This window comes from Neopsephotus bourkii, unplaced genomic scaffold (assembly GCF_033783945.1).
Source record: "Neopsephotus bourkii isolate Nb327-2 ecotype Australia unplaced genomic scaffold, CSIRO-AGI_Nbou_v1 NB_1036, whole genome shotgun sequence".
Lineage (NCBI taxonomy): Eukaryota > Metazoa > Chordata > Aves > Psittaciformes > Psittacidae > Neopsephotus > Neopsephotus bourkii.
This window is the reverse complement of record NW_026901525.1, coordinates 871,278-893,992: the sequence shown is the minus strand read 5'-3', so window position 1 is coordinate 893,992 and position 22,715 is coordinate 871,278. Positions and strand designations below refer to the sequence as shown.

The following is a 22,715-nucleotide window of genomic DNA, read 5'->3' as shown; positions in this document are numbered from 1 at the left end:
GTGGGCAGACACAGGGATGAGAGATCCACAGCTGGAGTCCATCTGGCCTGATGGATGGGTGTGCAGATGGAAAGCAAACAGGAACAAAAGGGTTTGGGCTGATGTATGACCACCCTGCCAGTTTCTGTCATTCTGGGCCCACCACTGGGAACAGCGGTTGCAGTGACTTCATTTGAGTGGTACAAGTGAATAATCATCTTAATGAAGCGCCTGCAGGATAGCTGAAATAAAACATGTCTTTTTTAATGATGTTTGATTTGTGCATTTATCATGGTGCCTGCCCCAGGCTCCAGGCACACAGTCCTGGAAGGTTTATAGGCATCATTCAAACCAGCAGGAACCAAGGCAGCAAGAAAACCAAGAAAGGCATCCCAGTCCCTGTGGTGCAGGACAGCCTGCAGTGACAGGCTCCTGGAGAAACGCCACACATCCATCACCCGGGATTCCCTCTGCCGCTCCAGGGCCAGTCGGGATGTTGGCTTACGTCAACTCAAGAAGATGCCAGGGAATGCTGCCAAGTTGCTGTCTTTGCCCTCTTCAAAGTCTATTTATACCCGGTCATGGACATCAGAATACCCTAGGGGTAGGAGAGACCTTTCCATCGTAGTGGATGCTATGACTTGATCTGCCTGGTTTTGAGCACTGTTGCATTATGCATTCTTTTTGCCAAGTTGCTAGCAGCTCCATCATGTTTCTGGATGCCATTTCAAAGTCTGATGGAAGCCGGCACCAGAAAAATGCTTCCCATCCTCTCCGGGCTTTACTGACACTGTTCTCTGCCAGCTTCAGGGCTGTTTAATATCCAGGAGGATTTGTAGAATAAGGAATTTTGCAGAGTTTCCATGTCGAAAAGCGTCCTACAGAAAGGTGTGGCCTGGGTTGCTGGAGCAATCCATGCTGGTTACTTCCACCAGGAAACATTGCCCATCAGTGGACAGGTTTATCTAACAGTTGACTAAAAGGCTGTGAATGGTGCACGGGAGCACTTCCAGCATGTAACTGGGGTTTGTAGCATTGCCCAAGGCTGAGGGAAGGAGCCTCAAGGAGGCTCTCCTGTGTCATTAAAATGGAACACTTCTGCAATGGCACAGAGCAAAACTCCATCTCATCCAGGTATGAGGAATACCTGCCAGTCCCTAGGGGTTTACTTAGACCTTTAGAGGTTTTTCTTGCCTGGTTTTGAGACAAGACCAGGATCATTCTCACCATTTCTGCAATTTCCTTCCCTTCTTTGACCGGTTTCATGATATTCCATGAGTTGTTTCCTTTTTCTTCATACCTTAGTTTCCCTTCCTCAAAGAATAGCTGCTCATTTCTCATCTGCATTGAAAAAGTAAAAGCAATGTGTGGACCAGCATTAAGCATATTTGTGTGAATTGGTTCTCAGCCTGTATTGGAGAAACTCACATCAGTAAATCAGTTTAGATAAGAGAAAACAGTATAACAGTAGCATATTAAAAGAGTCTTTTATCAGTCTCAAAACCAGCATTGATAGCACCATCGTCTGACTTATTAACAGGCTTGGAACAGCTTGTGCTCAGTTTGTGTTGGCCGAATCATCTAACAGTGCAGAAAACCAAAACCACTTCCCGTCTAGAACTCGGCCCCTGACCTGGCTGGAAACTCACAATAAATCTATACATTTTATCAGATTTCAAGGGCTTTTGAGCCAAACTTCCACAGCAAACTGTTCTGAGTCCTGGAGATAAAACATGCACGAAGCAGAAGGATCGTCTGGCTTAAGAAACACGAAACATCAGGTTCATTTAGAAGATCAGGTGTGTACCCGAAGGCTTGACTCCTCATACACATTGAAACAAACCCCATCACTGCAAGCTATGTGGTCAAAGTACTTTAGCTGTATTATCACAGTCAATTAAAACAAGAGGCTTAATGAATGTTTAACCCTGCTGCAGTAACTAAATAGCCAAGAGCATTATTAATGGGAATTTAATAGGAGGTAGAATTTGAACCATTTGAAAGAAAGGGAAATTGATTTTAAACACAATTCAGTTGGCTTACACTGAGTAACACTCTTCTGGTTAGAAGTGAGCTAGATGCACTTTAAAGTCCCTTCAAACCCAAACCTACCTATGATTCTAGGGCAGCAAGGGCAGCATCATTCAGAAATCACACAGCAAAGCATTGAAGCCATTAATTTCTTTTTAATTAAAACTCATCTTTCAAGTCACACTAGAAGCAAAAAAAAAAAAGGCAAACACTCAGGTATAAAATGGCAGAGCAATACTGTGACAATGCCAGCTTGTTGTTGCGTACTCTGGAGTACACACTATTCATCATCATCATAAGTAGACAGGATGAGAGCTGCATCGTCATTCATTCTAAATCTTAATTCTTTTGCTGATCCATTTCCCATAGGGTCCTCGTTAAGGGATGCTGGTTAGCGTAGCTTCAGGGTAGGACTATCTCAGTGAAAAGCTTCTTGCTTGTTTTCCCCCCATTACACATCTTAAATGTCTCAGCTGCTGATTTAGATGTGAGACAGATGAGAAACAGCATCTTGCTGGCATAAAGTAAGCCCGACAAGGGATTCAGGCCAGTGCCTACACTTCACATTAGCCAGATGTCAGAGGCCAGTGATGGGAACCCCTGTGCTGCCTGGTGCCAAGTTAGTTCAAATTAACACTGCAACTTGATAGTACCAAGTCAAAACTGCCTGTGTAGAACAAGTCACTAACTCCAGTGGGTCACCACCACTCTCTATAGGCTCATAAGGAGAGCTGGACTGTAATAAGCATGATAGTGCTATAAAGTGAGGACTTTTCAATGAGACTATTTGACAAAAGGGGTAAGAGCCACCAATAGCAATGCAGATGTCATCTTCTCTTCATCAGTGAAGCTTAGATTGCTACGTAGGGTGGTGGGGATTCCTTGGGAGGCAGCTCTAAGACTTCCTCGTATGATGGCAGCACAGCCTGAAAGAGAAGACAGTTAGTTATGGGGATCACATGAAGGGATTCAACAAGTGATATATTCCCATTTATCTGCTTTGCTTGAAGCCTGAGTTTCAGGTTCCTTGCAGATACCATTGGCATTGAAAGATTTTATACTAAAGTTAAAGGAATATAATACAATTGGAAAAGTAAACCTATTAATGCACATTTGAAGGGCTGAACAATCTCTCAGACAGCTAAAGAAGCAAAAGTAAGGACCATCATGTATTTCATCAGTCTAAACCATGACCTTTCATGATGTAGATCTGAAGCAGTCCTTACCTTTTCAATTGCTTGTGGGTCAACTTTTACCTCCTCTCTCTTGCTGGCTTTAATATACTTAAAGCAGCTCAGGACACATTTGAACATAAAGGCCTGGAAAGGAAAGGGAAGTCTGCCATCACATTGCACACCAACAAGAGCATTTCTGCTTTTGCCATCAGCCTGCTATTGTCCTGCTCTCTTCTCTGGAGGTAGAAGCATGGGACCATGTGTCTCAGGATCTTAAGAGAGTTTCTCTTGATCCTTCACTAGGAGGGTGACAACTCCATCTACTCAGAACAATACACTGGTGTGGGAAGTCGAGAGGACTGGTAATACCATTAAGTATAAAGCACATGCTTAAGACCTCAAGGAGTGCAATGTCATCACGTAGGAAAGGAAAGCATGTCTTTCATGTTATTTGGACGTCTCAGAAAAGCACCTTGGGCACAACATCCACTTCCCAGAGATCCAGGGCTCCCTGGTGAAATAAGACTGACGTGAAAGGTCAGCTCATTCAACAAAACCCTCTATATATATCCTACCTTATACTTGCAATAGTTACACTTTCCTGACAAGGCTGCCTTGCACCTCCCCGATGCAATAAATAGAGCTTTTCTGAGAGAAATGAATCGATTGACAGGTTGTGGTAGAAGAAAATAAGCAAGGCCTGTGAAACACACCATATTAAATAAATATTTTCCCTACTCTGTGCAGCGAGGCAGAGTCGTGTGCCTCTTGTTTTCATTGGCCTAAGAGCCTGCTTTCAAAACAGTTGGCATTTTCAAAGGAACATAGGGAGTTATATGCCCCGAGAGCAAGCCGTAAAGCTTAGGACTTCTTAGAACAATGAGGACTGTTTGTCTTGACACAAAGCCAAGGTAAAGAATGAGAACAAGGAATGAAGTATCTGAGTTGAAGGAATCCGTCTCTCAAACAAACTTCCAGAGATGAGGAGGTAAATCCAAGCTTTGACCACCATTAGGGAATACTGCAGAATCCTTCCCTGTTCCAAAAGCCTCTCTATATGGAGAGCGAGCTATTTCAGAAGTAGTTGTGCTAAATCCTTACTTTCATTTCTCATCAGAAAATGTTTTATTCCCCTTGTTTTCTGCATTCTTACCACCATGGAGGGGGGTGAGTCTATGATACTCAAATGAGATGAATATAATTTGTGGATACACAGATCAGAAAGGGAAACTGCCCAGAAGGTGCTTTGTAAGCATCAGTCCATCACTTTCTCTGCCCTTTCAATACTCTGCATCTCCAAGGAACTTAGACTTGAACAACTGATTGTATCACCATTGGGGGCCTACACGTAAATATAGACCCAGCAACCACACTGGTAAGGAGCTGTGAAGTTGCATGGAGAGACTTCCACATTGCAAAAAGGGTGGTGTTACATGAAAGAAAGAGGAGCATTACCACCCCTCTAACATCATCAGAGAATCTTCTTCTAAAAGGAACAGCCAAGCCTTGCAGGTCTCATACAGGGTCACTGGCAGGGGCTCTCAGTGAGGCAGGTGCCCCATCACTTCTCCATCTGACAGACCACCTTCTAGCTGAACTATGCTATGGTATTGGATGCAGAGAACTATTTGGGGACAGTAATTGCTAGTTGGCAGGCAAACAGCACCAGATACACAGAAACAGCAATTCAGTGTTAGAGCTATAAATGCTTGTGATAGGTCATTAAGCAAGTCAATTTATGCAAAGAGATCCTGGGCTAGTCCAACATATTTACATACCACCTTGGTGTGGGCATTGAATTGAAACCAATGTGCCCTAAATTGGCCAAATGGCCTTTTTAGGTCTCAAAATCTTTATGACTTGGAAGGAACTCTCCAATGAAAATGGTTTTGCTACACATGGAAGAGGGGAGGAATTGTCACTGAATTTAAGGGATGGGGTTCCTAATGACTTGTTTGAAGGAGAATTTATGTTTGTCCATTGTTTCTTTTATTATCCTCCCCTCATCCCTTCTCCTGCAAACTCCAGCACAAGAAGCCGTTGCAAGTTAAGCAGTCTTGTAGCTAATGCTGTGGAAAATTCTAATCAACCAATTTGCCAGGTCAGAGAGATTTGTGCTGAAGACCCATGGTGCCAGCTGGGTTTCAGGGTTATCTCCGCTCCTATTGCACAGTTTATGCAAATATTAAAAGATGCTAAAGTAATGTCTGCAGTGCAATCATGCAAGATGTTCCACTCCACCCTGCCTTGTCCGACCACCTGGGAAGAGTCTGAATAAAACTGCTTTGCGACTAACAGGTAGCATTTTTCACTGTGACAGAATCTGCTCAAGTACCTGGAAAGATCTGGTTTTCTTACCTGCTCTGAAACCCCTCAGTGAAAACCCTGTTCTCTGATCCATTGAAGCAAGAAGAATAGAAACCATTTCACCAGTGGAGTTTTCAGAGATGTAAGCACAAGTCAGCAGCTCGTGGGTTTTAATTAAATTTCAGGGTATCAGTGTGCATAACTCTGCTTACATCAGTGAGGAAACAGCGACTTATCCAAGTGGAAGATCTAACCTGCTGCTTAATGATCTAACTTATTTTGGCACATGATAGCAGAAGAGTTTCTTATATCTGTTTTCAAACACCCTGTCAGAGATGAATGGATGGGAACTTGCATCTGCAGAAGCATAAAACCAGTGATTTGAATATTAGACCTGCCTCACATAATATGCTGAGGCATAGCTCCTATTATACCCAGGGAGAGACCAACAAAGCTTTCCAATGCTCTGTCAGATTTAAGAGAGAAGGAAGACCAGTTCTTCCTATCCCCCAGGCAAAAGAGCTTCATTTCAGCCTCACCAGACCCTGCATCCATTTACCTTGAGGAAGAGGACAGCAATGAATGCAATGGTGAAGGTGACCATCACTTTGGCATATTCCTCTGTTGGTAACTTCTCCACAGCTGGCAATAAGCTCTGTGAAAAGAAGGAGAGGGACTCAGTAACAAATGCTTACTCCCTCTAGCAGGGTTACACAACGTGGTGAAGGTCTCAGCAGGTTTCTCAGCCTGCCTCTCAGAAAGGTGGGACAGGCCACCTTCTTTTCCTCATTGGAAAAAACAGGGATGTTTTTTTATCTGCTGCTGTTCACACTCCTTTGGCAAAGGTTTTCAGGAGACTATTTAAATGAGAACTCAAAGTATGACTGTTTAATAAAGATGAAAAGTTTATGCATTTTCAATGCGTGCTTGCGGGCTCCATCTAAATCATTTTGCTCTGCAATTTGCATCCATAAGATTCTTAAGAGAAAAACAAGGTGTACTTTTAAGAAACACTGGCATAAGCAAGCTGTCAGTCAAGAACACGGTGTTGGTGTTTTGTCATCAAATAGAGCAGTTCTGGGTATACCGTATAGATCAGAGAAAGTTTACTCTGTCTTCACAACCACTGAAAGGAGCTTCATAGGAGCTCTCAGCATGAAAACCCAGCTGAGCTTGCTCCTAACCTACCCCATTGTCTGAAGACTTGAGGCTGAGATAGGTGGGGACCTCCATGTAGGAGCTGCAGAGAGTGAGAATACTCAGGCAGAAGTCCAGCAGCTGCAGAGCCAGGAAAGGGATCTTAGAGTGTCCTTGCTGCAAGAAGGGAACAGGAATTCGGTTATCACTACGAGATTGTGACACTTCTATAAATCCTCCACATTTTACACAGGGCCTGTGCTTTGTTCACATTGAACCTAAGCTATTTAGTTTACCCAAAATGATGAGCAAACCATCTTGGTGGACTGATTGATGCAAGCTCCACAGAAGAGGCCTCTAGCTGGGTGGTGATAATCCCTGCTTATCTTCAGAAATCCCTTCTTAGCATGGGCACATCCAGAATGACCTTCCCAAAGCCATGAGATAGACAATAAAATCATCAGGAAGTTCCCCAGACATGGGAAGCTGAACAATGTCCCAGCTGTCACTAGCTCTTCTTATGCACCCTGGAGCCCCCAGGGACTGAATCCTGCCTCCAGCCAGTATAGAAACTACCTTGCCATGAAGAACCATGACCCAAGACAATGATCCTTCATTCCTACGTTATGCATTAGCTTCCATCTAATGGAGGACAGAGGAAACAACCCCAGAAGTGAGCTGTTACCTACCATGTGGCTAAGGGATGACACAGAAATGATCGCAGGGACTTGTATGTAGGAACTGAACATTGTTAGGAGGCTGAGGAGAAAGTCCATGACTTGTAGAGCAAGGAATGGGATCAGGAGACGTTCCCTCTTCTGAAACAGAAAAGCAATGCCAGTTATTTCTATTCTGAATGGGAGAATGCGACCAGCTATCAATAAGGGAAAGGACACATATATTAAGGTACTCCAAAAATAAAGTTTCCTGGAATTCTTCACCAAATGCCACATACTGCAGTGGCAACAGATTAGGAAAAAATGAAGGCCACCAACACTGAATTTTTTAATCCCCTTGGAGGGTTTATGTGAATTTTCACTATATGATGTTAGCAGTTGATCCCATCAGCTGTCATTCGGCTGTCCTCAAAGTTTACTATGACAGAGATGGCTGGGTTCCTACACCAGTGCAGGGTTGTTTCTTCTCCTGACATGGGGAATGAATCCCCAGTACAACAGGGGAGTTAGAGTGCTCCTGAAGGATCCAACTTGGATCTTGACAGCAAGGAAATAAGGCAAGAAAACGTCACTTTGAAATCATAACATTTCCATTCTTTAATGTGAAAAATAGTCTTGACGGAAGCATCACTGAGATTTGGTCAATCGGGCAGTTAAGCAGCCTTGTAGAGGAGCTTGAGACTGCAAACCAGCCACCTTCCCCCTCTATTAGACAGCAGATATATTACCTGCTTTTCTGATCATTCTTCAGCATTTCCAGTGAGCATCCTCTAGTCCCCTCCTCTAACACCTCCTCACTCAAAGAGGCCCCAGCCAGCAGCTAAATGCTATTGTGGAGAACATACCTTCACCACACCGAGCAGGAGGTTGAAGCTGATGATAAACAGCATGATGATCAACAGGAAACTGGTGACAACATCAGCTAAAAGTAATAAAAGTAATTAGCACATTACTAAAAGCTTGTTATGACAATTTTACCACTAAGGAAGAGCTAAAGCAGGATTGCATATAGAACCATAGAATGGTTTGGGTTGGAAGGGACCTTAAAGCTCATCCAGTTCCAATCCCTCTGCCATGGGCAGGGAAACCTTTCACTAGAGCAGCTTGCCCAATCTTCCTCCTGAGGAGTTCCTAGGAAGCAGTTTTCCCTCTTAGTACTGCAGACTGCCCTGATGATGACTACCAAAGCCTCATGTGCACTGTGCAGTATGCATACTCATTTGGTCTTTGTAAGGGCCTAGACAGTGTGAGGAGTTCTGTAAAGCTGGTTTGCTGCTTAAGAAAAGGGGGCAGCTCACACCAAAGGCAAAACACTGCTATTTTCTTTATCAGCCTCTGCAGAACATAGAGTCTGTCACAGTGCCTCCTCCAGCTCGCTCTCCAATTTATTTCTTATTGCTTTACCTGAGCTTAAAATGGCAACTTGGGGGTCTCCAGCTCCCAAGTGCTTGAATAAAGAGTATAATTTTATTAGAAAAAGGGCCAAGTTTTTAGCTTTTCTGATATTTTTTAAGGCAACCGATGCCTTCCATAGGTACATTTCTCAAACATGAGAGGTATTTGATTACTGGCTTGCTCTCCCTCCCTGCTAGTTTATCCCACAGCTATAAAACAGATCTAGTGCCTATTTTGTCAATAACCCCCTTCGCTTGCTTTCATAAACAAATTGTGCTGTAGCCTGTTGGGTCCCTGACATACTCCAGCTGCTCTGGTATCCTTCACTGCTCCACATTGCCCATTTTTTCCCCATGAAAATGCCCCTCCATTTCCCCAGCTTTGAGTGAGCACAAGGAGCCTCTTCCTTTCCAGGGCTCAAGGGAAAACCCCTTTGAAGGGGCTGCATCCTTCAAAGAGGATAGAGAGCAGCTTATCTCAAGAGAGGGAGCAGCACTGCATGAGTTGCTGCACATGGAGGTGTCAGACATTTAAGACTTAAGGGAGTGACCAAAGGTACCCAACACTTGACCTACATCAGGAAAGAAAGAGACTTAAAAATAGCTTGTACTTATAACCCCTACAAATACAGGATCCATTTAGCACAAAAGAATGAGAATTTAAATGCAGGAGTGGAAGAACTTTTGGGCCACAGCAAAGAAAGAAAACCCAAATCCAGCAACCCCTGAATGAGAACAGAGAGGGCAACAGAGGTAGGGCTTTATGGCAGAAGAGGCTGCTCATAGTTTTGCAGTTCATGAGGGTCATGGGAAAAGCCTGGCTCAAGGCAGACAAACCAAACCCACCTTTCAGAAGCAGGAGGGTAGAGGCAAGGCTGAGATCTGGCTCACAAAACCCCAAAGCTTAATAACTCAAACCAAAAACAGAGCTTAACAAAGACAAACTCAACCTTTGCAGGAACCACTATAAAGGGAAACACTCCCATTAAAGCCCAAACTGCCCAAAGCCATTTTCCCTGCTTTTCCTCCCAGAACCAACCCACAGAAGCTTGCCCATGAGAGGATTTATCTCTTTAGCACAGTGTTTCCTGCAATTCAAGGCAGCTGTGTTTCTCTGCCTTTTCCTACATGCTCTCCTGCTCCAGCTCTCTAAGCAGGCTTGCTAATGAATAGGGCAACAGGCCATTGCTTCTGCAGGCTAATTGCAGCAGAACCCAGATGAACTGTCCAAGCAGAACCTACATTAACCCCCTCAACCAAACTAACAAAGAAGCAAAAGCCCACAACCCTCCAGACACAAAGGGATGGGGAGAAGAGGAAAACCAAGAGCAAACAACTTTCCATGCTCTCTCTGCCTCCTATCTGTTCACAGCAGTCACAGTCAGCCTTTCTGCTGGCTGCAGATCTCACCGTTCCAGGGATGTTTTAGTACCAATGGGTTTGATCTCAATAATCAAAGGTTTCATTGAAACATAATGACTTCTTCCTTCATGGGAGCACAGTCAGCAGATGGGCTAGAAGGGGTGACCCCTTTCCATAGTGGGACCTTCTGGCTGTTTGTGCAAGCCTCCATGAGATGGGAATACAATACAGAGAGGCCAAATGCATACAATTCAAGGGCTGGCAAAGTGGCAAGAAAGCTTAAAGAACCAGCAGTGTTTCCTAAAGTGGGAGGCCACAGCAGACCCTAGAGACTGTATTACTGTGATTAGCAGGCCCAGCATCCGCTGTCCAAATATATAAGAGCTTAACTTTTAAGTCTCTTCAGTATTTCCCTTCATGCTTAGTTGGCCTTTGTGGGATTAATGTTTCTCTCTTTTGGACTTAAAATCCTCCAGATAAGAGCAAAATTCAGGAATATGGAACCAAGCTTGAGCACCTCTATGATCTCAAACACAGGGGCATCATTCCACCGTTTCCCCCTATGTTCTTCCTGCACATCCATCTCGGTTCCTGTCTCAGGATTTTTTCTTCTAGAGCACCTTAAAAAGCACCAGAGTATTCAGGGTTTGTCTTCGTATAAGGTGTGTAGGCTCCTTAAGGGCTGTTATTTCAAGACGAGGCAATTGTTAGAATAAAAGGAACCTGACATAGAAGGAAGGAAAAAACAAGTGATGTGGTCTTGAGCAGGGATGCAGAAAGGTTGTGGAGTTCCAATTTGGAGTCATCTGCAAACCTCAACTGGAAAAAGCCCTGAGCAAACTGCCCCAGCTTTGGAGTCAGCCCTGTTTCAAGCAGGAGGTTGGACTGGAGATCCCCAGGGATCCACCTTACCTTTGCTTGGTGATTACAGAACCAGGCAGGGAGGAAACATTGCTCCTCACAAGGCCTGTTTCACTCCCATAGCCCTGGAATGTCCTACCTACGAGAACAGCTCTGTTCCACAGCCCCCTCCATGCTGGCAGTGGTACTTTACTGCTGGCAGCGTGTGGTGAGATGTAGCCCCCTTTGAGGTGCACCTTTTCCCTAAAGCTTATAGGAACAAACAGGAGCAACAAATAAAGAAAGATGCTGGTTCTTAGGCTTTTTCTTATCCAGTTCCTCTGAGACTACCTGAGTCTCCCAGAGACCCCAGGGAATTTAATGAGCAGGAACATAGATGTGCTGTGAAGTAAATGCCATTTTCCTTGGGGAGGTGGTGTAACCAGAATAGGGGCATATGACAGAGGCTCTGCAGAGCTGCACTAGATACTTGCAATGCTAGCAAGTAGTCCCCGAAAAACCCACCCATCCAACAGGAAAAGAGAGCATTTATTTGCCAAATGTCTATTTTTTATTAACTTCACACCAGGGTTTTTGCCCTGAATGTAGCCAGGAGGGACATTGAATGAGTCCTAATATTTCTCATGAATGCAAAGAAACCCTTTCTGTTTTATAGCCCCATAAACTGGCATGGGAAATACAAACAGGGCTCATAAAGCTGCGGTATAACAGTTGCATTCACAGATTGTCAAGCATAGCAGTGTCTGATTCAGTGCTGCTGATAAGCTGCAGGGAGTTATTTCTGGACAGCCACATTCAAAGGATGGGCAGGACCAGCAAAGGAATGAAGCATCCCAGTCCCTTCAACCAGATTTGGTTTTCAGCAAAGAAGGAGGCAATATCTTTTGCATAGGCAATGGTATGCATAGGATATGGTATATGCTGTGCACACAGGTCTTCAGGCATAACTGAGGTGTTGTTCTTGGCTGGCTGGGCAGAAATTGGAACAACTTTTCCAGTTGTACTTTGTCCACAGCCTCCATTTTTATAGTCATTAATGAAAAATAAAAGTGATTAACATTGTGCATGGGCATGAATTGAAGACATCCTAAAGATCTGACCTACAGAAAGCAGTGGGGTGTAATGTTTTCAAGGCAGAAACCCATTTACGTTAGCAGCTTAGAACTGGTAAGGAGGTGTTACTTGAAGTGTTTTTGAGGGGATTGCTTTTGGGGTTTTTCAGCAGGAAAAACTAGTCTGTCAAAGCTCTTGGGCTTCAGGAATGAAGCACTGCCAGGAAGGCTTTTGCTACGAAGACTTCTCACCTTCTCAGGATGGGATTTCTAATAGGCTGGAAATGGGGGAGGCTGCATGGCAAATGCTCATCCAAATTCCTGCTGTGCATGAGATACAGCGTAGAGATGTGAACTGAATGCTTTCAAATTGCAACAGAATGCCCCCAGTTACCATGCAGCAGAGTCTGCCTCCTGCTCTCTCTGCCTGGCCAAACTAATCTTGTGTTATTTCTTAAATAGCAGTTAGGTAGTAAATTTAGATGGACTTTAGATCAGCCAGCACCTTGGCATTGACCCCATGAGGGGTGGGTAAATCACCTTCAAGGCTCCCAGAGAGAAAGAAGAACATGGGTCATATTCCCAATTTAATCCAGCTTTTTCAGCAGGCCTTATGTTAATTTCTTGGTCAACTTCCATTGAGAAGCAGATTTCAGAGGAGCACGCTCAGTCCTGTGCTGCCTACAGCATCTTGTAGCCTAGATGCGAGGATTAGCATGCTGCAAGGGACAGAGCATCCCTCTTCTGCTCTTCCAGTTACCCTTCCCATTACCCCAGCAATCACAAAAACCTACTAGTCCTTCCCATCCCTGACCATACCTGTGGAAGTCAAGGTGCATCCCATACCCTGTTTTTAAGGCAGCAAAACTTTCTGCTGAGAAATCTTGAAGGAGCTCTGATTCCTTATAAAGAACTCCTACATGTATTTTTTCCCTACTGTATCACGTGCAAAGCATTTTCCCATAAACCTTGTCTTGTTTATGCTCTTGGGCCATGATTACAGTGTTAGCATTCTATATTCTGAGAGGTGCTTTAATCTGGCAGGAGCTACAAGTAGAGCAGCAGATGCTGAGGGCATTGACAGAACCTCTCCCCGAATTGTTCTCCAACTCATCCATCTGGGTTTTGAAGTCAAATTGAACTTTTTCTACTGATTTGCTGTATTGCTTCCCTGCTAGTTGCTGGAAATAGAAGGGTTGCACTGTGCTTATTCCAACTATAATCAGAAAATACAATCTCCCGAGCAGAGCCTTTTGAAATGCTTGGGAAGAGAAGCCAAGTGGAAGTGCTGGGGATTTCATTAGAAAATGTTCCTTGTTGTGTAGGAGGCAATGGAAGGGGGGGGGGGGGGGGAAGACCTGTCATTTTGATTGTGTGGGAAGGGGGGGGGGGTAAAAATGAGGCCAATTTCATTCTCAACAGTTTTAGTCTTAAAGAAAACCTTCCAGATTCACACGTCTTCCTTAGGAAGCGTATAATGGCTTTGTATGGAAATGATCTGAAAAATCTGCCTCAACAATTGGGTTTCTTTTTAGTTTAAAGAAGATTTTACTCAGATACCTACAGAAAAGTGAAAATTATTGCCCTTGGATGATCTTTCTGCAGAAAAATAATGAAAAACAATTGTCATTTTTACATAACTGCTTCTGTAGGCAAGTAGACTGATTTGCAAATGTAATGGTTGGTTTTCAGCAGTTCAGATCGGTGCATTAGTCAGAATGCATGCTGCAGACTCCACCATCAGGAAAAACTATTTCCAGCTATGCCCATGGCCCAGCCAGGTACCAACAAAAAGCCAACCCCAAAAGAAGGGAGGAAGACCTGAAGGTCACATTTGAATCATGTTCTTTGGTTTTCATCTGTAAAATTCAAACTAGAAATGTATTTTGCAGGAATGGAAAAGTGGATTCTTCTATGCTGTGATGATTCCAGACACCTGGAAAACAGACGGGCTCTAGAGCCTGTTGGTGTATTGCATGTTGCCCTAACGGGAATGCTCCATAGAAAGCATTTTCCAAAGCAGTCATCATGGGGGCTGAGTTGAGCCACAGCTGCAGAAGGACCTCTGTGGATCACACCTAAGCAAAGTAGCCTCCAACCCACCCAGACTGGAATACTTTGGAAGTAATGCCCCATTGACGACAGATCCTTGCTTGGTGTCCTACTGGGAGGACTCACCCAGATTTCCATTTTCTGCTCACTGTTGATGCCTTTTGAAACACCCTTGGTGGATCATAGTGGTGCCTCCTAAAACCCAGCTGGGCTCCTTTGAAGACTGTGAACCCATCTGTTAGCAATAACATCACCCAGACAATGCCTGATTCGATTCTTTCTACTATGTCTAACTCCTACCCTGTGGACAAGTGAGATCTGCTGTTCTTGGTTTCCTTTTCCTCATTTACAGGTCTCTTTGTGCATCCTAAAAACCTGGGGAAGAACACACTGAGAAAGCAGGGAACAGGCAAGTATTTAGTGCAGTGAGTTTCATCTTTCTCTATGAGCCTTCTCTGCAGGGAAGAGACAATGCAGGGGGTGGGAGCCTGGTTTCCCCCTTTCTGCACGCAGCAGAGAAGGGTTGTCTCAACTTGTGGTTTTATATCGAAAAGTGACTCAGAAAACGGAAAAGTACCCTGTGTTGGCTGCTTCCAAACAGCTTCACGCAGAATTAGCCTGCTTAAGTAATATTTGAGGTCTGGGGAGTTATGTTATTTTAAATGGCACCCCATGTGAGATATCTGCCAGGTCTATGAAAGCTAAGCTAGATCCTTCCAAGCTCAAGCCATAGGAATTCAATCAACTGTGAAGAATGTGATGCCTGTGACTGTTTATGGGCTATGAAACAGCCTGGCTGCTTCATTCAGACAAGCAACGCTCTGCAAAAACACCAGGGGTTGGGAAAATCTGGGATGGGAGCCGAAGGGACAAGCGGGAAAAGGAGGTGGGTTGGTGGGGACTCTCTCTGAAGTGCCTTCATCTATGAGGTAGGAGACCCTTGCATGGCACGATGGATGAGAGGATGGCTCTATGGCATACAGTGGCAATGTCAGGTAGCCCATTCACCTATGGGATGTAGCATGGGGCTGTGATTTCTCCTCACTCCAGGACTCTTGGGTCACCGGTCAGACTCAGTCCATTGAGGAGCTGGTCAGAAACTTCAGTGTTTTGCTGGAAAACACCCAATATGTGAAGGAAGCCATCAGTGTGTGCAAGGCTTAAATGGTCTACAGTTGGTGAAAAGAAAGAGAAGGGAAAATAAAGATTGTCAGGTTAATGCCAAGTGCGTTGCAGAGAGAGAGTGGGAAACTGAAGGAGATGAGGATACTGGAGAGTTTGGCGTCAGGACCTGATCCAATGAATAAAAGACACCATCTCTGGGCTCCACACTGGTCTCCAAATGGCCAACAAAGCCAAAGCCTAAAACAAAATCCAGATCCTTAGAGCCTAAAAGTTGTCTCTGAGTCTGAGCTTTTGCCCATCTGCTCTGAATAGCAGTTTCCAATTTTCTTGGATGAAAAAGAAAGAGGGACCAATGCAGGACCTTGGGCTGCCTCTCAACCCCACAGACTCTTGCTGCTTTCCAGCATCCAGGGACCTACCAATTCTGTAGTAATCCTTGTCCAGGTCTTTGCAAAAGCCATTTCCACTCGCCACCTCCAGGGAGTACTCAATCAGCAGCAAAACACTCATAACCTAGGAGGACAAAAGCAAAAGACACAATTCAGTGGGCCTTGGGCCAACTTCCTATCATCAGGTTTGTTTCCAGGGAGCACGCGGTGGCCACAGTCCTAAATGCAGGATGGGTTTCCAAGTGAGGCAGACACAAAGGGTTTCAAATCCTGTACAAGAAAATATTGAGGCAAAAGTTATCAGGTTATGAATGGTTTGGTTTCACTTTTTCTGCCAGCTTTTGAATGAGAAAATACAGAGTTAATGAGTTTTGCTTCAACATTTCATACCCAGAAAGTTCTGGGTTTACATTTTGAACATGCATTTTGCTTCAGAATTGAACTAAATGTAACATTAGTATTTTAAAGTGTAAAAAGAAACAAAAAGAATGAAGATCTCTCTAAGGCCTCCTTCTTTTCTTTATTTGAGAAAAATCTCCAAATGTGCTTCTTTTTTTTTTTTTTTCCCCCCCATTGAGCCATAATGATTTCCTCCAAGTTTCTGATTTGGACAATCAAACCTCAGACCCAGTTCATTCCATGCTGAGTTTTTAGCAAGCTGTGAGATGGAGTGAGATAGAGCTGTGGTCTCAGTCCTAGCACTGGAGCTGCTCTAAGGTCTCCCCTTCAGGAGCCTTCTCTTCTCCAGGCTGCCCCAGCCCAGCTCTCTCAGCCTGGCTCCAGAGCAGAGCTGCTCCAGCCCTCACAGCATCTCCATGACCTCCTATGGACTCACTCCAACAGGTCCATGTCTTCACCAACACCAGGTCCAGCACTGGGAGAACCCTTTCTGCAGATTACCAGGGACAGGAGCCATCAACAGAAGGACCATCAACAAACAAGAGGTTGTTGTGAAGAGACGGATGAGAGAAGCCATTTTATCTGGACTGCACAACCTCTGTTTGTGAGTCATCTGAACCCCACACTGATGCAGGAAGCAAGTTTGTGTCTGCTACTAAGATCAACACAAGTGCAGGTACCATAGAGCTGAAGCAACTTTCCCACAATAGCTACATCAGCTTTTCATTTCACCAACTGCTTAAAGAAGTGATACAGGCAAGCAGGAACTGGAACTGTTGTGGTCTGTGCTTGTGTTTGCACTCTTTCTGTATGGGAAACAGCACAAAACCAGCATCTGCAGGGAGATGAGGCAAACCTGAGCAGAAGAGAGAATGGCTCTCGTCTCTGGATGGAGATGCCATACGAGATCCAGACAGAGCTCAGGAAGGAGTAATGTATAGTCAGATGTGCTAAGGCTGACATTGCATGCAAACAAAAAACAGAGGCATGGAAAGGAAGGCTTTGCATCGCCCCAGAAATGGGGAAGCATGGCTGGGACTGCAGCAAAGACAGGAACTGAATGCAGACTCTCCCACTGTCTCTGTGTTAGCTGCAGAAGACCTAGAAACTGGTTTTGACACCAAACTGATGGACTTTCTGTGCCATGAGCTGCAAGTACAGCTTCCAAAAGGGCTGTAGCACATCCCTCAGAGCCCTTTGCTTCTAGAGTGATCATCCACCAAACCACACTCTTGCTGCAATGGTGACTGGGACCCTGTGTCCCACCATGAGCCTTCCTTTTGAGCTTTAAGTCATGGTTTCTCCTGGCCTGTTTGGTACCAGGTTGTTCAACAGCTACATGGCACACGCAGCTTTTGGTTTTCATTTACTTGCCATGCAGTAAATGAACTTGGCAATCTCTGGATCTCATTACATAGGGACACAAGAAACTTAAAGGGGATTCAGTTTAATGTAACAGCATTTAAAGTCCCATGGAAACACTGAAACTTGTCAAGGATGAAATTGTGTTGATGTGAAGTTTCCTTACACCTGATGGACCCCCCTGGGATGTGAAGGATCCCTTAACTAACTACACATGGAGACCACATGCTGACTTCAAGTGCCCTAACTCATCTGAGAGATTTCATGTGCAGGCTCCCAAAGAGATTTCACTTCCCTTGTGGCTGTTGTTGGTCAGATCCCTCTATTTGCAACATGGGGAAATACAGGAAGAAATTGCTTTTTCAGGTTTCTATTAAATGGAGGCCTGAGCCAAATGGATGATATGAGCACTAAATACCAGCTTAGTTCCTAAAAGACAAGTGAGTTAAAGCAGGGTATCAGATCCCAAATACTCCCAGATTTACACCCAGAGGCTAACCTTCAGTATTGAGAACCACCTCTAATATCTTATCAAAGAGGGGAACAGCAGAGTAAAAGAGGCTGTGGTTTCCTTGGAGGTGCTAAAATGAGCCACACAACCAGACCCTCTGCAGTCACATAGAATAAGTACACATCAGATAGAAAACCCAAGCCCAAACTGAAATTTAAGGAGAAGGCTTTTAAAGTGATAGCTGGGGTTTAAACTTTCTGTTTAAAAGAGTTTTTGCATGGAAAGAACAAGTCACTGAACTGCAACAAGATAAAACAGGCAATGATCTCTGGGCCTTTCCCTTGGCTCTCCATCACAAGCGCCACGTGAGGACATCTCCATCACCTGCCTTTGCCTTTGACATGCTGCTGCCTGGCATGTGACAATCTCATTTATTCCTGCAGAGAACAGACATGCAAGGTGGTGAAACCTCTGCGGTGGGCTGCTCACCTCAATTTGAGAAGAAGGTAGAGGAAGATTGATGTGCTGTCTGCTCAGCACTCCTTGCTCTGCAGGGCTGTGTGAATTCTCACTCAAGATTCACCCTTCAGCTCTGGAAGAGGCAGGACTGCTCAGACAAGCATCCAGTTCCCTTTCTTACTGCTATGTCACGACAGGAGAGAGGCAGGCTTAGAATAGGCAATTCTACCTCCCAGCACTCAATGTGCCCCTTCACCAGCCAGCCCTTATTTTATCCCCTACAGCCACCACTTTTGAAGGACACCTCTCTTCTTGTTGCTGCCTCTATTTAAAATGAGTGCTTCACATTTATTGGTAGAAGATCTGTAACACCAGAAAATAGTGTAGGACTGAGGTAGTTATTAAATCAAGGCTGCTACATTGGAGGTGTCTTGCTAAGCAGAATCTTACCATCATGATGCTTGCAGCCCCTGTTCCCTAGTGAATAACTGCTGCAGCTGCAGTAGGGTTAAACTGCTCTTAGTGATCCTCCTGTGCTTTTTGCTCTCTGAAACATGTGCAGCTTGACTACTCCAAATAATTTCTCTTTATGCACATGGCCTTGGTTCTTCTTTCTTTTTCCTCTGCAAGAAGAGCTCGGAACCACAAGGAGCAGGGGTCATCTGGGACAGTGACACGCTGCTCTGGCAGTGCACTGCGGTGCTGTGAAGGCTTCTGACAACGGTCCATGCTGACAAGTAACATCCAGCACTCTGAGGGCAAATAGCACTACGGATAAATGCTGGTACTTTGAGAGCTTAGTTTAATTTACAAGCGGTTGTGGCAGGGTAGGATGGAGTGAGGAGTGCTTTTAGCTCCCAGTTGGTTTCCTTTCAAAACATTTTATCTTTTCCTGCCCGCTGCCTCTTTCTCCCTGCCTTGTTTATGCCCCAGAGATGCTCCAGGAGGATGAGGGAGCAGCACAAGGTCTTCTGGACATCTTGGGCCAGTCACAGCCTGGTGAAATAGCAATGTATTGCAGCTCTGTAACAACACGAGTCACGTCCACAGGTGAGGACTGGACCTGAGGAACGTCCCAGAGATGAGACTGCTTTCTCAGACCTCCTCTGGCTCTAATCAAGGACTGGTAGCAAGTGAATTGCAGGTTTTCCACCCATTCTGTATGCACAGAAGCAACTTTCCAGCCTGTTTCTTGAAGTTAATGTCACATAACTTGAGGTCTGTCCGTGCCTGGGAGGAGCTGATAAGCAGAAAGACAAGTTCCTCTATGCTTTCTCTGAAGTCACCTCACAACGCCCAGTGAAGCCTTGCTGAGCACACAACTGTCTCCTGCTCATTCACCTCCTTCGCCTCCCTGTTTGAGAATGCCCAAGATTTACTTCAACTGTCTATGGAGAGATCAGCAGTGAGACAAATCTAATTTATAGGAGGACAAGACATCGCCACAAAGCCCGAGAGCTTCTGTTTGATGGTATTACTATCACCAAGCATCGCTCTGATTCATCCCTAGGACCCACAGCAATAACTTATACTGATACAAACCAGCACTATTGATATAACAAATCACCCAAGTCACTGCCAAGTTATAAATCCCCTTTTCTTTTCCCTCCCCCTGCCCAGCTACATGATCAAAAAGGTGGAGAAGAGGTAGGGAAAAAAGTGGTTGCTATTCTGTGTCATCTCTTAAAGAAAAGACAATCTTCTCCAAAAATTAATGTGTTTTCCAAGGGGTTCAGTGTGAAAGAAGCCCACAGAGATGTTAAACGAGAATTTAAACATGGAAAGAAATGTTTAAGAAGGATGTGTGAGCAGAGGAGAGCTGGAGGTTATTAAACACAACGAACATGAGAGTTTTCATGTAACCTCAAGCTCAAGAAGTTCTGACTGCAGAGGATGCACAGAGCAGGGATCATTTGGTACCTATCCTACTTCCAATGTCTTCTTCTCTGAGCAGCTACTGCTGGCTGCTGTTGGAGACAGGCTGGGAGGCTGCTGGACGTTGGGGCTGACTCAGGACATCCATCCTATGACTTCTGCCTTCCCCATTTTGCAGAGACAAACAGCTTCTCTTGCCCACCCTCAGTGGATCTTTAAACCTCCTCTGCAGACTCTTTCCCATGAGCACTGTAAAGGTTCACCCCAAGGCTCTCTGCCTTTTGGTGTTCAACACTCACCTGGTGCCTTCCACAGACCCACAAACCCTTGGATAACACATCCTTCATGCGATGTCACTGGTAATGAGGCATTCCCTGCTGGCCACCAGCACTGAATGGAGGTATCTCACCCTCCTCCATCACACCCTAGTGCAAGGAATCTCCACCGTTAGTGGCATCACAGTGGGAGAAAAACGTGCCTCAGTTCAAAGCATTTACTGACTTCTGATGAAGACAAAAGAGGCTGTTTTATGATCCACCCTCCCAGCTAGGAAAAGCCATATTCATTTTCTGTCCTGTTTCGCTCACACCCCATGGCACGCTCACAGCTCCCTGGAGACAACGCATTGTAGTTCCCTGTCTTGTGTTTCCCACCTTTGCACAGCCCTTTAATTTTGCCAGTGCCTCTTCAGATCTTGGCAATAATTCCTCCCAGGGTTCCATTTCTAAGCAGCTCACGAGGATCCCTCTGTGATAGCTGTATGTTTAATTGGCTGTCAGGAATTGCTTGTGCTTGTGCAGAAATCAGCTTTGATCTGATTGATTTTTTTGTGTCTTGGGGTCATAAGAATGAACAAGAAATGCAGCAATTTCTTTAAAGCAGTGAGATGGTAAGATTTGAGCTCGTGGCAAAAGAGGTCTAGCCTGCCTAGGGTGTAATCTAGATGCTCAAAAAGCAGAAGGCAAAAAAGGCTGTAAGATTGCATGATTCTTTTAACCAACCTTATAATATTTTTGAGGTCCCCAAATGATTGAAATATGGCATGGAAATGCTACTGCAGGGCCTGGCTTTCAGGTAATGCCAGGGCAAAGATGGTGGTGGTTACATTGCATGAAGATGCAGTGCAGACCCATTTTCTCTGTTCTGCTCTGGGCTGGCACAGGACCATTTCCTATGGTGGTGCAGAGAGGCTGCATTGCACTCAAGCACAGCCACCTGCCTGGGTCACTGCCTCCAGCATCTCACAGTGCTGCTGGTTCCTGGTGTGTTCATGAAATCCTGTCATTCATGGAATGCTTTCCCTTTATCTAACTACCCCCCAGAAAGCAACCAGCTGATCTTCAGATTTCTTTGCCTTTCATTTCATGAGCTGAATCCTCCGCCAACATATGCAGGCCATGGCATCACGGAATCCAAACCCATGAACCCAGGGGGTCATGTTGCTGCCTTGGCTTTGTGTGGGTGAGATGGGGGCTATGGTGCAACAAGGAACAGGAAGCAGACTGGTGCTGCAGAGAGACCATGGGATGTCCTTCCCATGCATGGCATGGCTGTTACAGCTGCCACGTTCAGCATGTATTTGCAGGCTATGGCTCCACTTCTCCCATACAAGGAGTGGATTGGGAGCCCCTCTTAACGTTATCACCCTGCAGCCTCCCAACCCGTGACTCTGCACACTGAGTGCAACACATGGGGTTATTTTAAGTGCCTCTGCTGTGCGAGAAACCACATCCTCAGCATGACTTAAAGCCACCTGAAAGCAACCAGGCGGTGTGGAAAAAACGTCCCCCATGCTCCTCTGCCTCTGCTTGATGCCATCTGTGCCCACCCCAGAGCGGTTACACCAGCTGCCTGGCTGCTGAACACAACCACGGGCTCCAAACGGAAACCGAAATGGTGCATAGTGTCCAATGGGATATAGAGAGGGAAATGAGGCAGCTTCGTTGACCCACCCTTTGCTTGCCTGGAGCCCAAATCCCTCCTCCCTGCAGTGATTCCTAATTGCATTTCTCCCATTGCCAATGTGCTGCCCAGTTTTGGAACAACAGGTCCAGGGAGCTACGCTGAGCCCTGGCCAAGCTGCACACCCCTGCATGGGTAAGAGCTCTTGCATTTAGCTGTGAGGGTAAAACAGGAAGCAGAGTGAATTTCCATGAGCTCCAGTTGGTAGAGCCAGGGAAAAAGCAGTTGAAAAGCCCTCCCAGTGCAGTAAGTTTCTTCCTGCTCCCCCTTTCCTGCGCCTCTTTTGCCCATCCCTTTGCAATCGTTGTGTTTTCTCTTTGGGGAACACAGAAAAGCCAACAGCCAGGAAACCTTGTGCTCTGCAAGGATGACACCTTCTGCAAAGCTCACACCTCTCTTTCCCTGTCTCCCTCTTCCTATGCCCCCCTCTCAGTCCTATGACTTACCATGTGGAAGATCCCTAGAGCCACTGTTGCTGTCTTGATGTTGAAGAAGCAACATCTGGGGGGCTCGGTGGTCCTTTGGGCACTCATTTTCTGCTCCCTTTGCACAGCTGTGAGTTCAGGAGGTCGAACTCGCAGCAGCCGCCCCACAGAAAAGCAAAGCGAGTAGTTGAGCTCCACTTCCTTCCTGGTCTATAAATGTGTTAAGTCATCTACAAAGTCA

The 22,715-nt window shown here is 45.3% G+C and overlaps 1 protein-coding gene across 1 annotated transcript; it reads right to left on the bottom strand.

Moving 5' to 3' along the window:
- Positions 1–1,934: 1,934 nt before the first annotated feature.
- LAPTM5 (lysosomal protein transmembrane 5) lies at positions 1,935–22,680 on the bottom strand. The gene is made up of 8 exons (XM_061360628.1): positions 22,496–22,680; positions 15,572–15,665; positions 8,152–8,228; positions 7,319–7,447; positions 6,681–6,806; positions 6,052–6,147; positions 3,237–3,329; positions 1,935–2,936 (listed from the first exon to the last, which is right to left on the bottom strand). The coding sequence occupies exons 1-8, from the start codon at positions 22,580–22,582 to the stop codon at positions 2,862–2,864; spliced, it is 777 nt and encodes a 258-aa protein (XP_061216612.1). The 5' UTR covers positions 22,583–22,680; the 3' UTR covers positions 1,935–2,861.
- Positions 22,681–22,715: the final 35 nt, after the last annotated feature.

Excerpts from the sequence above, each read along its gene's own strand:
- LAPTM5 (XM_061360628.1), bottom strand. The coding sequence starts at position 22,582 with ATGAGTGCCCAAAGGACCACCGAGCCCCCCAGATGTTGCTTCTTCAAC. Across the intron at positions 7,448-8,151 it reads TCCTGCTCGGTGTGGTGAAG|AAGAGGGAACGTCTCCTGAT; the intron begins GTATGTTCTCCA and ends TTTCTGTTTCAG. Across the intron at positions 3,330-6,051 it reads TTGCTGTCCTCTTCCTCAAG|GCCTTTATGTTCAAATGTGT; the intron begins GTAAATGGATGC and ends TTTCCTTTCCAG.